Raw genomic sequence first — 17,484 nt, 5'->3', positions numbered from 1 at the left:
GCTGATGACGAGATGAGCTCATCATGACACGTGGGGCTAATTCCCCCGCTGTGCTGAGCGTTCTGAAAAACGGGTGTGGTCATGACGAGCTCAGCTCGTCATCAGCACAGAGTCACCGAGCAGCGTGACGAGTCGAACTCTTCACAAGCACCGTGGCGCTGCGCGAGCCCCCCCCCCCCCCCCCCCCCCCGGGCCGCGGGGGAATTAGCCCCACGGCAAAGGTGATAAAAATAATGACTTTTTGATTTCAATGGCATTTTGTTGTTAGGGATCCTTGTACTCTCTTCTTTAACGGGCACCCCAGGTTCCTAGTGACCAACGAGTTTCCTTTGTATTTTAGTACTAGATTTGTGTGAAGCATGTAAATGTCCGCCCCCTCCCAAAGGCGCTGCGGTGACAACGTACCTGGAAGTGAGGGCTGGAGACGCACTTGGACAGCTGCCGAAAGAGGGGTTCCATGACCTTCACAAACTCGGAGGGCTCGATGACATCCAGGATCTCTTCCAGCTCATTCAGGAACATCACCTCTTTGGGGCTGTGCGTCTTCGGCCAGAACTTCAGCAGGCCCCCTATGACCTACGGGGGAGGGAGGGAAGCAGCCGTCAGGCCAGGCAAAGGCGTCCATACATGTTAACCTCACTTACATTTATTCATTAGTGATTTCACATCGCTACACACGGCAGACACATACTGTCCAGGCTTTACTGCTGTTAGGCACTTTCATTCTAAAGTACTTAAGTCCTCTAGGCAGGTTTTAAATACAGTGAGCCTCTAAGACACGTCAGTGTAAACAAAGACAAGTGTCAGCACAAGGGATGAGGAAAAGTGAGTGAAATACAGAATGAATTATAGCCATAAGTGTTTTACAAAATCATGTGTGTTCAAATATATTGTACACCTCGTAGCTAAGCGGATAGGTGTAGAATGCACTTTGGCATTCTTTTGAAACTGAAAAGGGGGGGTTGTCTACGGAGGACGTGTAAACTGAGGACCCCGCCCCCGCCCGTCCCCCCTCCGCACTAGGTCTTCTACCAGCGTGGAGAGGGGCATTTTCCCGCAACAATTGGATGCCTTTCTCATGAAAGTGGTTTACTCTTTACTTTGTCCACTCTGGACCACCCAGGCCTCTCCTCTGTTGTGTACAGAATGTCTTCATGGTTGAGAAGGATTATATTACTTACCCAGTAAACATCTGTTGGCATGTAGAGCTGTAGATTCACACGCTTTGCATACTCCTGACATCTGGTGTTGGGTTTGGAGGTTTGCAATATTTCTTTCTTCAAAGAAGTCTTTTCCAGTCACGAGGTAAGGTGACTCCTCCTTTCGCCGATAGTGCGCATAGCATTGACTTCATTGTTCGATTGTTTCCCCGCAAGAGGGTGACAATGGAGTAGGTAAGTGTAGTAAAGAGATGTCCATGCGTATGTAATGTAAATAATGAGAACGGCAACAACTGCAGGTGTTCGGGGAGGTGGGAGGGCGCATGTGAATCTACAGCTCTACATGCCAACAGACACGTACTGGGTAACAATCCATTCGAGGCACGTGTGCTGTAGACACACATGCTTTGCGTAGACTATGTAGAGTATCCTCCCAAAGCGGTGGCAAACCTGTGGATGTTGCAGTGGTCTGAAAAAGTGTCTTTGGCACAGCTTGGCCTACATGTGCCTGTTAGCGTGCATAATGCATCCACACAATAGTATTGGTAAATGTGTGTGGTGTAGACCATGTTACCTAAACATTAAGTCATTAAGTGTGTGAAGAGCTCGTTCTGCAGCAGAATCAGGTTGAGGGAAGAACACAGGTAACTCAACTAATTGTTTAAGATGAAAAGCAGAAACTTATTTAGGGAAGAATTTTGGGTTGATGCGAAGAACTACCCTATCTTTGCGAAGCTGAAATAAGGGTTCTTCTAAGGTCAATGCCTGTAGCTCACCAACTCTCTTTAATAAAGTGATTGCAATGAGGAAGGAAACCTTCCATGAAAGGAACTGTAAAGGACAATTGTGTAATGGTTCAAAGGGTGGGCCCATGAGTCTTGTAAGTACAATGCTGAGATTCCACACCGGTGCTGGAGGGATTCTGGGTGGTTTTACTCTTTTTAAGCCTTCTGTAAAGGCTTTAATCACAGGGACTTTGAATAAAGATAAATGCAGTCTGTTTTGCAGCCACTGCTGCAAGGTGCAATCGAATAGATGTGTAAGCTAAATGTGATTGCTGTAGGCGCAGAAAGTAAACAATGTTTTGAACAGAAGCATCCACAGGACTAATGTTGTTATAATAAATAACAAATCATTTCCATTTTGCTGCATGACAAGCTCTGGTAGTTTCTCGCTTCTTTTAGAATAGTCACACAGTTTACATTTAAATTTAAATATCCAAACTCCAGGACTTCAGGAGCCAAATCGCTAAGTTCAGCTCCTAGGGGGTTTGGGTGTCTGATTTCTCCACGGTTCTGAGCGAGAAGGCTGGGATTGAGGTGTAGCTTTTGATGTGGAACTACTGAGAGTTCCAGAAGTGTGGTGTACCTTGCGAGGGAATCGGGCTTGCTCTTGTGGACCTCTGACACGCCAGGGGGGAGGGGTGGGGTTGGGTGCAGGATAAGGGGGGGAAGGGAGGTAAGGGTTGAGGGGGATCTAGGGGAGGGGGAAGTGGGAGGAGGGTGGACGGATGTTTGTTATTGTTCAGAGTTCGCTGGACCAGGTGCGGGGGGGAACCGGATGGTTAGAAACGCAGCCATATGCACTACCGGAGAAACAGGTGTATGTGAGTTCCCTTGCAGATCTTAGCGAATAATACTCTCCTGTCTACTGCCGCTCGACCTCCGGGGTGTGAGCTAAATGGCTGTGTTAGAATAAGATTTCCATCCCAGAACTGTTGTACCGCGAATGCAGGTTGCTGCCATCGGTGGCGACCTGACTGTGCACATATTCCTGCTGCAATAAAAATTCTTTAAAAAAAAAAAAAAGTGTGGTGTACCTTGTTTGACAGGCCCAAGTAAGAACTACCAAAATCCGAGAGAGCGATGTTTGCCTGAGCTATTGAACCAGAAACGGAAGGAGTGTGAGAGGCAGAAAAGTGTAGGCCAATATCTCTGACCAATTGATCCATAGAGCATTGCCTTTGGAACAAGGCTGTGGGAACCTGGAGGCGAAGTTTGGGCATTTTGCATTGTCCACTGTGACAAACCGATCTATTTGTGGGTATCCCCATTGTTGAAAGTATCGAAGGAGGACTTGGGGATGACGTTCCCACTCGTGTATTTGCTGCCTCCTTCTGCTGAGAAGGTCGGCAATTTGATTGACTCCTGGAAGGTGTTCTGCCAGAAGATGAATTTTGTGGTGAATTGCCCAGTTCCAGATGGTTGGAGAGGCGTGGCAGCTGGAGTATGTGTGTCCCCCTGGTGAAAGGCCGTCCTTGCGATACATTTTGTGTGTTCCACCACTGCAGAGAGTGATGGGTGCAGCTGTCGACCAACACTAGATCTGTTAATTGACCCTGTGACTGATTCCACTGACGTGTTAAGCATTCCTGTAGAGGACGCATGCGTGTTCTTGCATGAGGTACTGTTGTTGTGCATGACGCCATCATTTCTAACAGTTGCATAAATGTTTTGGTTGTTAAGGTTTGATTGGCTTGAAATCGTAATAACAGAGTTTTAATATTACGAATTCTGGCTGCACTGGGAGAGGCTAGAACAGAGTGAGTGTTGAGTCGCTCCTAGATAAGACTATCTGTGAAGACTGTAGGTGAGACGTTTCTCATGAAAACCAATTAGTGGAGTAGGTGTAGCGTGGTCAGAGTGTGTTCTAGACACTTGTGGTGTGTGCTGGCTTTGATGAGTCAGTCGTCCAAGTACAAGAAGACGTGAATTTATTGTCTTCTGTGATGAGCTGTTACTACTGCTAGGCATTCTGTGAACACTCTGGGAGTAGTAGTTACTCCGAATGGGAGTACTTTGCACTGATAGTGTTTGCCTGCTATCCGAAATCTGAGATATTTACGATGATCTGGATGGACCGGATTGTGAAAGTATGCATCTTAAGTCTAGTGTGGACATAAAATCACCTTGTTGTAGAAGTGGAAGCACCTGTTGGAATGTTACCATATGAAAGTTTTCTGACCGTATGTACAGGTTTAACACTGATGTAAAATTCATCTTAAGGAGCCGTACTTTTTGGGGATTAGAACGTAGAGCGAGTACACCCCTGAACCTTGGTAAGGTGATGGGGGTCTATGGCTTCCTTTTCTAAGAGAGATTGCACATCTTATTCGAGTAACTGTAAGTGGTCGGACAACAGCTTGAGAGTGTGAGGTGGAAAACTTGGAGGATTGGTGGTAAGCTCCAGGCAATAACCATGTCTAATGAGATCCATCACCCATTTGTAGAAGGAGAGGTGTGGTGAAGTGGCCAAAGCAGTTGATTTCGGAGCACAGGGCTTACGGATCGATACCCGGCTTCGGGTGCAGCTCTGCGCCATGTGACTCTGGGCAATAGCTCACTTAATTTCCACAACGGCCCCCAGCACCTTGAGACCTGTAAGGGTGAGTAGTTCGCGCTTTACAAATATGGATTTATGTTATGGATCGCCAAATGGGGAGAAATTGTTGAAGTCTTCCGTCGGCAGGTGTTAAATTATCGGGGGGAATGTTGGCAAGTTACTGTTCGTTGGGAGAAGGGGAGTTACGTGCTGTGGCACCTCTACTCCTACCTTTGGAATGGTTTCCTCTATATCTTCCTCGATAAAATCCTCTAGAGCGAGTTTTGCCTTTATACGAGGAAGCATCTGGGTCTGAAGATGTAGTCTTGGACCCTGCTCTGTAAAAGGCACGTTGAAAGAAGTCTCTATTAGACGGGGACTGGAGCGCTCCCATGGAATGTGTTACGTCTGTGTCCTTTTTCATTTTTTCTAAAGACTGGTCGACTTCAGGACCGAACAGGTGTTCTTTGTCTAAAATGGAGAGCTGAACTCCAGGTTTAAACCCCGAAATCCTAAGCCATGCATGCCTCCTTAGGAGAATGCAGTTATTGATCGCCCTAGCCACGGTATCAGCAGCATCTAGAGAACATCTGATAGAAGTGTTCGAAAGGAGTTTTCCCCCTTGAACTAACTATTGTGCCTTGCTTTTATGTGCGTCGGGGATCCATCTCATCCCAGTATGCTCCATCGTACCTAGCTAATAGGCCCTGTGTGTTTACGATGCGCCACTGCTTAGCAGTTTGGGCAGCTACTCGTCTCCCGGGGCATCTAAAAGCTATGTCTGGGGGAGGTGCATCACCAGAGGTTTGCGCATAAGCTCTTTTGCAAGCATTGGGCACGACTAGGGAGTCGAGAGGTAATTGTCCTTTGATAAATACAGGATCTGATGGACAAGGTTTATATTTTTCATCGACTCTGGGAGTTAAAATACATGCTCGCACCGGGTGTTTGAAGACGTCATCTGCATGCCTCATCGTGACCTTTAGCGTAGGGAGTGTGTGACTTGACCTGTGTGTGGACTCAAGTGTTTCAAATAAAAAGTCTTCCTCTAAGAACTCTTTATGTAAAGGCCCCCATGATACTCTGCTGCTCTAGCAATAAATTCTTGATAAGCCGCATTATCGTCTTGTGGTAAATAAATAAATAATACCCTATTTTTGACTAGACATATATCATAACAGATAGCTCAATAAATAAGAGTCAAGATTCGAGGTAGTAGGAGTTTTTGCAGGTTTAATACAGCATAAGGACAGGAACAGGACAACCTGCATAGAAATAGGATGACAGGGGCCCAGCAGGACGACAGGGGCCCAGCAGGACGACAGGGGCCCAGCAGCTGCTGGGACTGGGTCTGGGATGAGCGCGCTAACTTTTAATAACAACAATACATCAGTATATATACATAACGCAAACACATAGCATTACATTGCAGTAGGCGTAGCAGTGGGTGGAGCAGAAGGCGTGACGCGTAGCAGTCGCGAAAGATAAGAGTAAAAAGAGGTGTAACTGGGCGTATACATAGACATGTGGTGCAGACGTAACAGAATATGTCATGAATGGGCGGAAACATTGGAGGGGGCTACCTAAGGAGCCGGGACCTCTAACCTGGTGGTGCGCGCAAACTGGCAATGACGTGTCACTAGGAGAAGCTGGGGGCTATGAACTCTGTGCTAGGAGCAGAGACTAAAGTCTGGAGGGTCGGAGCGACATGTACCTAAACCCTATCTAGTATCTGATGTTTAGAGAACATGTTGATATAAACTAGAAGTCAGGAGGGGAAAGGCTAACTTGATTCTGAGACTGGACCATGCATTATTCTACATGTAGTGCGTGATGAAGAATATTAAATGACCATTAAATGCAGTATTTCTCTAACGTGGAGACGTGAAGGCTAGAAAATGACGGAAACTATTGATGCAGTTCAGTAGCTTAGGAATGCAGAGAAGGAGGACTGAACTGATAGCTGGAATCACAACATAGTCTTGGCAGACTCAGAGACTGAGCCAGGCTGCACCGGGCACTGAGAGGCAGGAAGTAAGTGAAGGGTCGAGGATACAGGTGGGGGCTGCATCGCTCCTCAGCGAGGACTTCAGGAGACAGGAGCTGAATCTGGTGTCCGGGCCCTTTTGAGGCCTAGAAACGGGGACTTTATAATGGAATAACGTGCACACTGAGAAACGTGGCAACGTAGCTTTACAGAGGCCTGATATTCGTAGTATTCACGAGGACTGGAAACTGGCATACTAGAGGTGGACACAACTGTAATTGCGTCATTAATCAGACATGGGGAATACATATGCATATTTAATCATGCACACATAACATATGATGGATGACACGTAGGGACACAGAACATGACAAAATTTACTTTTCCACATTCCCTCCTTGTCACTACGTTTTCATCAGGAAACATCAATATTCATGATACCATCTATCATTTCATGCAGTATCATTTGCTCGTCTTGAATTATCCTGGAACGGGATTTAGAACGGGGCTTGGGACTAGGAATACAAGAGGTAGCACAAATGCCGCAAATCGCAGGGCCACATTGTATACAGAGGCAGCAGCTAAATATGATCGCTACTGCAATACCTAGAAAGGACAATATTTTCCATCCCCAGGCGGAAATTATATTCCAGAACCAACCGGACCATGTCCAGGTGCCTGGATTCTGGTGTATCAGATGGGCAATTTTATGGAGTCTGGTTATAGCTGAATAAACAGACGGCGCGTTATTTGGAATGAAAATGCAGCAACTAGATCCGATGACTCTACAGGCCCCGCCCCTATCGGCCAGTATGACGTCAAGGACGAGACGATTCTGTAAAACGACAAATCTCATAGCAGATTGCTCTTCAGTTAAGTTACCTAGAGCAGAGGCAGTCTCACTTACTACAGCTTCAAGGGTTCTTGTTAATCTACGGATTAGCTTACTGTTTACAACTGTACCCAAATAAGGGAAAACACCTTTATCAATATCAATGAATTGTTCTGCAGCAGTTTCAGTATAATCGACAATCGGGAGATTTCTCTTGTGTCTAGTATGTACGAGGAAGGAATTCCTATGGTAGTCAGGTGGGGCTAGAAAAACAGGTGGCAGTAGGAAGGCAATGTAACAGGTTCCCTCCCAATCGAGGGGCAGACGAACATATGCGGTCTGACCACAAATAAAATAAGAATGACGTGAAGCTTTGAAAATAGATTTCCCACTGTCACTATACTGGATAATAGTAGTACAATCACTATGTCCTACGTGTACAGAACCATAATTACGGACACATAATTCGCCTTTGACTGGTAATACTGAAATAGCGGGTAAGTCTGGAGTAGTATCAGACTGAACATTCAGGACCATAAAATTCGAAGAATAATTACCTAAATTATATACTTCATTTTCTAGATCTAACCCTGTTCTGTGGGGGAGACCTTGCTTGTCTGGGAAACATGTACTGTTAAGAAAAGACATATCTGTTAAGGATGACGTTAACGTGGACCATGCTCCACATGAACCATTATGTGAGAATGGATAAGGAAAAAGTGGCAGAACTCCCTTCGGGGTCTGGAAAGGGGGGAGTCGACCACACACCCAACAATTAGTGGCATTGCTGGTCTGGTGTGAGTAATGTAACATACGGATAAATGAGTTATTTCGCATAGCGAGGCGGTAGGACAGTTCATGAGGGGGCAGATCACTAATCGTGTGCTCTGCTGTAGCATTAGCAGACTTATTTTCATGTGAAACTGGGAAACATAGGAAAAATGCATAACTGGTGCAGGAAATCATAATGCTGAGAAATAATATGAAACATAGAAAAACGATACATCGGATTGAGTTTTTACTAACTCTCTCACTATGGGGGTCTATTTTATACATGTCAGAAACAGTCTAACCGTTTCACCTAGGGGAGGACTTAGACAATCAAACTGGCTGACTTATTTTACTAGACCGGAGCTTCTGTTTATACTCCTGCTGCGGAGTTTTCTCTAACAGGGGAGGGGTTGTAGCAATGTCTTTTGCGGGACAGTCCTTGAGAACAATATTCTGGCAATCCTTTGAATCCTGGGAAATGTTCTTTAAGACGGGTTTCAGTCCATTAAAAAGTTTGACATGAGAAAGGTGTACCCAGCCCTTGCGTCCTTCCAACTTCACGGCTGTACGGGTAGTGAGGAGGACCTGTCGGGGCTCTTTCCATCGAGGCTCCAGCGGACTTGATCTGTCAAGGTTCCTCACCATCACCATGGATCCTGGAACGATTTCATGCGGTGCCACCTCGGTATTGTCTGGAAATGCGGCAGCAACCTGTGAACGACATGAGTTGAGGGCAGACATCAAGGAAGCTAGGTAATCTGTCAGCATATTACATGAAACATCAGTAATACTTCGGGGTCTAGGAGTACCCCACATGTTAGGGGGGCGGCCGAATACGACCTCATACGGGGACAGACCTGATCTGGAATGTGCGACCATGCGCATATAAAACAAAGCGACTGGCAGAGCTACTAGCCAGTCCACACCTTTTTCTTGACAGACTTTGGCAATTCGAATTTTCAGAGTCTGATTATGTCTCTCGACTAGACCGGCTGCTTCAGGATGGCGTACACAATGAAACTTCCACTGGTACCCTAACAACAGGGAAACGTGCTTCATCAACTCAGATGAGAATGGCTGACCGTTATCAGAATATACGACTCTAGGGAGTCCATATCGAGGGAAAAACTCACGAACCAACTGCTTGGCAGTGGTCGCGGCTGTGTAATCTGGGACTGGATATGCTTCTGTCCATCTGGACAAAGCGCATACAACTACAAGGACATACTTGAAACCTCGACATCGCTCCATCTGAATATAATCCATCTGGAGGACTTCAAAAGGGTGGTCAGGAGGCTGGAAACCACCTTGTTCCACCGGGACACTTTTACCTGGATTAAACTGACAACATATCATACAGGTACGGACTTTCTGCTTGGCTGCAGCTCGTAAATGCTTGTTGAACCAAATGTTCTGGATACTGTCTAACATAGCTTTTTCTCCTAAATGTGCTGGACTATGTGCGGTATTAATGATGACTTGAACCATAGAGTCGGGGAGAAACCATGTGGTCCTACCCTTCGTCAACCATCCTTGATCTGTCTGGACCCCTCCTTGTTCAGACCATTTCTTGATTTCATCGGGAGTAGCATGTAACTGGATATTTATGACATCTTGTGTAGGGTCCTTAACTGTCATACATGTAATCGGATCTGGAGTGTGTGTCAGGTTAACTGGAATGTCTAGAGTCTGTGCTGTAAGCTTGGCTGTGCGATCTGCTAGATCATTACCTTGGAAAATAATGTCAGTAGCTTTCGTATGTGCTTTGCATTTCATGATAGCAATGGATGTCGGTAAATGTATTGCATCTAACAGAGCTTGAATAAGGAGACCATGCTGAATCTTGGTTCCATGAGAAGTCATGAAACCTCTCTCCTGCCAGAGCACTCCGAAGTCGTGTACAACTCCAAATGCGTAACGTGAATCTGTGTAAACATTAACTTTCAGGTTCTTGGCGTGTATGCAGGCTTGTGTCAGAGCAACTAGCTCTGCTGCTTGAGCGGACAGAGTATCAATACGGTGTGTTTCAATAACTTCGGTGTCTGTAGTCACTGCATACGCGGCGACTAGTTCTCCTGTACTAGTTCTCATACATGAACCGTCCACATAAAGTGTCAGGTCAGGATCTGGTAACGGAATGTCTGTCAGGTCTTGTCTTGGCTTTGTCGTAATGTTGACTACTTCCACACAGTCGTGTGCGGCAGGATTTGAACTAACTGATGGTAACAGTGTAGCAGGATTCAGGATGTTGCAGCGTCTAATATCTATGTGTGGCTGGAACAGTGTCAATTCATAACCTGTTAAACGTGCAATTGTCAAGTGCTGAGTTTGTGTTCGGTTTAAAAGAACTTCCACGGAGTGTGGGACTTGTACTGTCAAGGTATGTCCTAAGACTATGGAATCACTTTGTCTGATAGCTAGTGCTGTGGCTGCAACTGACTTGAGGCACGCAGGCAACGCCTGGGCGACTGGATCTAGTGTGCTCGAAAAATAAGCACACGGCTTGTATTGTCCTGCTTGATCTTGTGTGAGAACAGATAATGCTGTACCTTCACGTTCAGTAACGAAAAGTGTAAAAGGCTTACTGTAGTTCGGTGTCGCTAGAACAGGTGCTTGGCATAGGGCTTTCTTTAACTCATTGAAACTAAGTGTATGTTCAGATGTCCAAGGGAGGACAGTCGATACGGCTGCCTCCTGTGTCGTTAACTGTATCAGTGGCTTGGCTAGAAATGCATACTGGGGAATCCATTGTCTACAATAAGAAGTAAGGCCGATAAAGGCACGTACCTCCTTCTGGGTCCTGGGCTGAGGAAGACTCACTATTAACTGGATACGGTCTGGTGTCAACTGCCTACCCCTCTTGGACAGTAAGTGTCCTAAGTATACCACTTGCTGGACACAGAATTGAAGCTTCGAAGGGGACACCTTGTGCCCCATCTCGGCTAGAAAATACAGAACCGTCAGGGATGCTCGCTCGCAGTCACGTTCAGAACGGGCTGTGATCAGGAGATCATCGACATACTGGAGCAGGGCAGTGTCAGTTGGCATGTGAATATTATCTAGTTGTCTCTTAAGTGCTTGACTGTAAATACTAGGGCTTTCTGTGAAACCTTGAGGAGCGCGTGTGAACATATAGCTCCTTCCATTTAAACAAAATCCGAAAAGAAACTGGCTGTCTGGATGAATTGGAACACTAAAAAATGCGTTCTTGAGGTCTATTACTGTAAAGAACGTGGCTTCGGAATCAATGGCTGTCAATAGGGAAGAGATGTCTGGGACAACTGGGTACTGCGGAATAATACATTTATTAAGCTCTCGTAGGTCAATCACTAATCGATATACTGGGGGTGCATTTGGATCAGTACGTTTCATGACTGGAATGATCGGAGAATTACATACATTGGAGTCAGTTTCTACAACTACTCCTTGAGCGATGAGCTCGTCAATAATTTTGGATAAGGCTGCTACAGCCTCGGGTGGCAATCTGTACTGTCTGATTCGTGGTAACACTACACCTGGCTTGAGAGTCACACGATAGGGTGTGATTTGCATGTAACCTACATCAGTTGGACCTTGCGCCCATAAATGCTGCGGGACATTAGACAGTCTTGAATCAAAATCTCGTAATACATAGTGACCCTTAAAGTCACGTAGGAACAGACGTATTCCCTCAGGGGAACAGCATATTACTGCACCTAACTCTTTCAGTGTTTTAATGCCTAATAGATTTTCTGGACATGACTTAGTAAGTAACAGATCAGTAGTACGGGACAATGGACCTACTTCTAGAGTAACTGGCTTTGAAATCTCATTTACGATAGGTTTTCCTGAAAATCCAAGGGAAACATTTCTTGAGCCTGAGAGCGGAGCCCCTGGAACTTCGGCGTGACTAATTGTGGTCCTACTTGCCCCTGTATCAATCAAAAACTTTCTGTCTTTCCCTAATACTTGACTGTGAACATAGGGACCTTCTTGATCTACAGGTATCTCGATGAGAGGCAAGCCTACCTCCCTCTCTAGGCTGTTTCATGAATATGGCTGGTACTCTGGATACTCAGACTGTGCATACTGGTACATCTGCGATGTGACATGCTGTGTTGCAGCAATAGGCTGCGGTACTGTAACTGTCTGCGGTGCATTCTGTGACTGAGGAGTCTGTGAAACTTGTTCTTGTCTAGGCGGACGTGGTCTTTCTTTAGTCTTACCAGTAGCTATGTTGTGTTTCAGAACTGCACACTCATTTATAAAATGACCTGGCTGTTTACAATAATTGCAGTTCCCTTTAACGGGAGCTGCAGGATGACTGGCTTGATTCGGACCCCTCTTCTGACTGTCTTGAGGAACAGATTGTGCAACTAGTACTTTCATTTTCGTGTCTTTCATACGTTTTCTTTCGTGTTCTTGCTCTTCCCTGATTCTATTCTGGTGGTACTGGAGCATCTGGGACGGAGTATTAGCTTGCCAGGTGCTTTCGACTTTCAAAACTCGATTTTTAACTTGTGGGCTTGAATTCTCGACTAATTTAGTAACAAAAAGGTGAGGGTATGACTCACTACTTGTCTTGAGGCCACTGTTGATACTGAAACACTTTTCAAACCTAGAATAAAAATCACTAATATCTTCATCTTGCTTCTGTTTACAGGCTGAGATTGCATCCCAGTCTTCTTTTCTAGTTGTCAATAATCTGGGTAAAACTTGAATCAATAATTCTGGTAATTCTTTACATTTATCTCCAAGACCGGTACCTGGTACTCGTGCCTTGTCTTCAGCTTCTAGAACTGCCCAATCGATCTTTTTCTCTCCCACCTCCCATTCTTTTTCCTTTAGCTTTTCATATACCCCTGCGGGCAACAGGACCTTTAACATTTTAATGATATCTGGGTAAGTGTATTCTCCCATACGGAGCATGTCTTTTAATTCTCTATGGAACCCTGCTGGATCTTTGTCATGACAGGGAATTAATTTCTTCATTTCGAGGAGTTCCATCTTTGTGATCGGAGTGTATACAAACACTCGCTGCATTTCGCCACCCGCTCCTTTGACTGGGTGGACTTCTCGTAACGGATTCTGTCTGTCTATGTAGAATGATTTACTTTCTGGGGGTGAGACATGAACAAAATGCGGGTTCAAGAATGTTCTATATTTGTGGCGTTGTTCTAGAATGACACTAATTAAATCGGTACCTAGACCTCTCCATCTGTACTGGAGTAACTCGTTCAGGATATCATGTAACGGACCTGGATCAGAGTGTTGACCCTCATACAAAGTAATGAGGTGCTGAATCATATACATACCCACCAGTCGCTGCTCGGCTGGGGGCATTTTCAGAAACATTTGTGCCACTATTTCGTCTGGAAAAGTGGTAGAATCAGTAATCCATCTGACTGCTGATCGGGCTATTTCCTGTTCATGCATAGTACTTAACTCACTATAACCGATTCGTGATTTCAGAATGTGATCGGTAGCTTGAAATACTTGTTCTAGGGAACCTTGTTCTGGTGCTGAATGATGGAAAATAGACTTGCGTTCTAGACGTAAATGGCGATCTGGAAATCTAGGTTTTCCTACATACGCTATTCTGGCAGTATTCTCGTCGTCTTCCTCTTCAGGATCAGAGATACTTTCTTTCTCGCTTACTTGCGCTGCTTTACGCTGTTCGTGTATCTTTATTATCTCTCTACGGATTTTCTTGTACATACTTTCCATGGCACCAATGGTATTGTGCTTTCCTTCGGCTATATTATCACTCCACTTTGTTAGAGTTTTCATTTCTTCCGGGTCTTTAGACGGGTAATCTTGTTCTCTTATTAGACAGTTAATTAAGAACTTTAATATCATACGCTGGATCTCGGCTTTCCTCTGAGACATGGCATCACTAATACTTTGTGGGTCATCCCCTGTACGGATGAAACGATATATCCTGTCTAGATCTTCTTTCATATTCGGCAAGGTGACTAGATACTCGGTCACTCTCCTTACGCGTACGGAATATAAAACCATATTAAACTCGCCTGGAACTGGGTCATAGACACATTCGCCAAGGGTTTGCCTGATCTCTGCAACAGACTTATTACTTTTAGGAGTACGCTGTGATGCTTGAGCATGTAATTCGAGTGCTGATAAACGCTTGTATGGCGGCGGAGTTTGAGGAAGACCTCCTCCTGCGGCCCCTAAACTAGAATCATCAACTGATGCTTTTCGTCCTGGCAGGGTCGGTAATTGTAACGTGGGCTGGACTTGTATGGCGGGCTGACCCGGGGGGGCTGTTAAGGGCACCCCGGTGTCTGGAGGAGCAGGAATTACCTGATTTACAGGGACTGGCGGAGCGTGAACAGGATTTGCATATTCGGGGACTGTGTCGTCCAGATAGGACGAAATAAAAATATCAGCTGCGGTCGGTTTGTGACGTAGCTTGGTCGGAACTAATGGTGGCGGGAAATTACTGGATGCCTCTGGGGTCGCTTTTGGCAAGCCCTCAGCAAGAAGAGGATACATACCCTTAATGAGGGCATTCCTCTGTCTGTCTGATTGTTCGGTTTTGACTCGTTCACCTATCTCGATTAATTCTCTTTCTTGGGCTCGTTCTTGGGATTCTCTACTTAGTTCTGACTTTCTGATTTCTTTTTCGGTTCTTTTATGAGCTTCTTTGCGCCATAACTCGATGGCATCTTTCTGTGATTGTCTGGCTTTCTTTTTCCATAATGCTTCTTCTACTCGCATGATGCATTCGGCATCCCATGTACCCGATACGGGCCATCTATACTTTTCTTCTAACTGTTTGGTATATTCTACCCATAAATCTAGATATAATATGGCGCTTATGCCATGTTTCTGATACATAAAATGACCTGGACTGTCCCTGGGCGGGACGGGAACTGCTGCTTCCAGCAGACCCTTTCTAGTTTTTAACTGACGTAACTTTGAGAAGAGCGGCATGACTGGACTCTAATCTGGACAAAATACAATACACAATGAAAACACGAAATCACGTCGCACTCATACCACAACATTAAAATACATGAAGAACATTATGAATAACAGTTCGAACAGAATACCACCTGAAAATACTTGAAATTTCTCGAGAACAGAACTGACTAGAACAGAAACTAGATGCACTGCTGAAACAGTACGAAACTTACCGGTCTCTTTAAAGAGACACGTCAGGACCCGCATCCACCGAAGTGGACACTTCGTTTGTGGGACTGTGTACCACCAACCCACAGACCAGAGTCAATTAAATTGACCCTGTCTAGATACCACCCCAGTAACGGTACTCACCGGGCAGCAAGAACGGAAAGCCTCGGACTGGACTGGACTGCTACGACGACGAACTTCGGGCTTCGGACTTCAGTTACGGGTGGACCTCCGGATACCTCGGACCTTGGACTCTTGGCTTGGGCTCTGGTCGGGACTCGCCGCGTTCCTCCACCGTCTCGTCTGGATGCTGGACCGCCTCCTCCGTCTCCTCCGTGGGCCTGAGGGATACTTGAGCAGAAATATCTGCCACTGCGCAGAAGAGTTCCGTCACGACTGCAGAGGGTCGGCGTGGCTTCACCGACGCGTGGGGAAAGGGCAAGTCCCTGTTCGGGCGCCATTATGTGGTAAATAAATAAATAATACCCTATTTTTGACTAGACATATATCATAACAGATAGCTCAATAAATAAGAGTCAAGATTCGAGGTAGTAGGAGTTTTTGCAGGTTTAATACAGCATAAGGACAGGAACAGGACAACCTGCATAGAAATAGGATGACAGGGGCCCAGCAGGACGACAGGGGCCCAGCAGGACGACAGGGGCCCAGCAGCTGCTGGGACTGGGTCTGGGATGAGCGCGCTAACTTTTAATAACAATACATGAGTATATATACATAACGCAAACACATAGCATTACATTGCAGTAGGCGTAGCAGTGGGTGGAGCAGAAGGCGTGACGCGTAGCAGTCGCGAAAGATAAGAGTAAAAAGAGGTGTAACTGGGCGTATACATAGACATGTGGTGCAGACGTAACAGAATATGTCATGAATGGGCGGAAACATTGGAGGGGGCTACCTAAGGAGCCGGGACCTCTAACCTGGTGGTGCGCGCAAACTGGCAATGACGTGTCACTAGGAGAAGCTGGGGGCTATGAACTCTGTGCTAGGAGCAGAGACTAAAGTCTGGAGGGTCGGAGCGACATGTACCTAAACCCTATCTAGTATCTGATGTTTAGAGAACATGTTGATATAAACTAGAAGTCAGGAGGGGAAAGGCTAACTTGATTCTGAGACTGGACCATGCATTATTCTACATGTAGTGCGTGATGAAGAATATTAAATGACCATTAAATGCAGTATTTCTCTAACGTGGAGACGTGAAGGCTAGAAAATGACGGAAACTATTGATGCAGTTCAGTAGCTTAGGAATGCAGAGAAGGAGGACTGAACTGATAGCTGGAATCACAACATAGTCTTGGCAGACTCAGAGACTGAGCCAGGCTGCACCGGGCACTGAGAGGCAGGAAGTAAGTGAAGGGTCGAGGATACAGGTGGGGGCTGCATCGCTCCTCAGCGAGGACTTCAGGAGACAGGAGCTGAATCTGGTGTCCGGGCCCTTTTGAGGCCTAGAAACGGGGACTTTATAATGGAATAACGTGCACACTGAGAAACGTGGCAACGTAGCTTTACAGAGGCCTGATATTCGTAGTATTCACGAGGACTGGAAACTGGCATACTAGAGGTGGACACAACTGTAATTGCGTCATTAATCAGACATGGGGAATACATATGCATATTTAATCATGCACACATAACATATGATGGATGACACGTAGGGACACAGAACATGTCAAAATTTACTTTTCCACAGTCTGGTGGTGATGGCTTCGCAGGGTATAGGTCTGGGTCAGTATCACCCGGAGGGTCGATGGTGTAATCATTCCACAGGTCTGCAGGCAAATGAGTGTCTACTTTATCATCCTCCCCTTCTGGCTGAGTATGTGGAGATCCTGGAGGTGTTCTGTGTAAGGGATCTTGAGTTGGAGAAGATGGTGGAGGGGATTGCGGGGCAGGATAAGCATGGCTGGTAGACTTGTGCTTTTTCCTCTTCAGATGGATTTTGTCTGCAAGGTCCTCTGAAGGAAGTTTGTGTCTGACTGGTGTTTTGGCAGAAATATGTCCTGTATCAGGATGGATATAAATTTTCTTGCTGTTTAGGATCCAATTTGGCCTTGAGAATGTCTAAAATTGGTTCGGGAGGCTCGGAGAGGCTCTCTTCTGATTTCGACACCAGAATAGTTTTGCTTTTGAGAGCAGGTGGTTTCGGCACTGAAGCATGTTTTTCTTTCGGAGCGGAGGGTTTCGGCTCTGAACCTGATTTGTCCTTCGAACCGGAGTGTTTCTGCTCCAAACATGATCTGTCCTTCTAATGGGAAGGT

The 17,484-nt window shown here is 45.8% G+C and overlaps 1 protein-coding gene across 2 annotated transcripts in view; it reads right to left on the bottom strand.

The window, feature by feature from the left end:
• Positions 1–17,484, bottom strand: part of PPP2R5D (protein phosphatase 2 regulatory subunit B'delta) — a 242,482-nt gene that overhangs the window by 44,283 nt on the left and 180,715 nt on the right. For both annotated transcript variants that reach the window (XM_078647239.1, XM_078647238.1), the window contains exon 11: positions 406–576. In XM_078647239.1, the coding sequence (XP_078503365.1) occupies positions 406–576 (171 nt within the window). The remainder of the gene's footprint in view (positions 1–405; positions 577–17,484) is intronic.

Source organism: Lissotriton helveticus, chromosome 6, assembly GCF_964261635.1.
Source record: "Lissotriton helveticus chromosome 6, aLisHel1.1, whole genome shotgun sequence".
NCBI lineage: Eukaryota > Metazoa > Chordata > Amphibia > Caudata > Salamandridae > Lissotriton > Lissotriton helveticus.
This window is presented reverse-complemented; position numbering and strand designations above follow the sequence as displayed.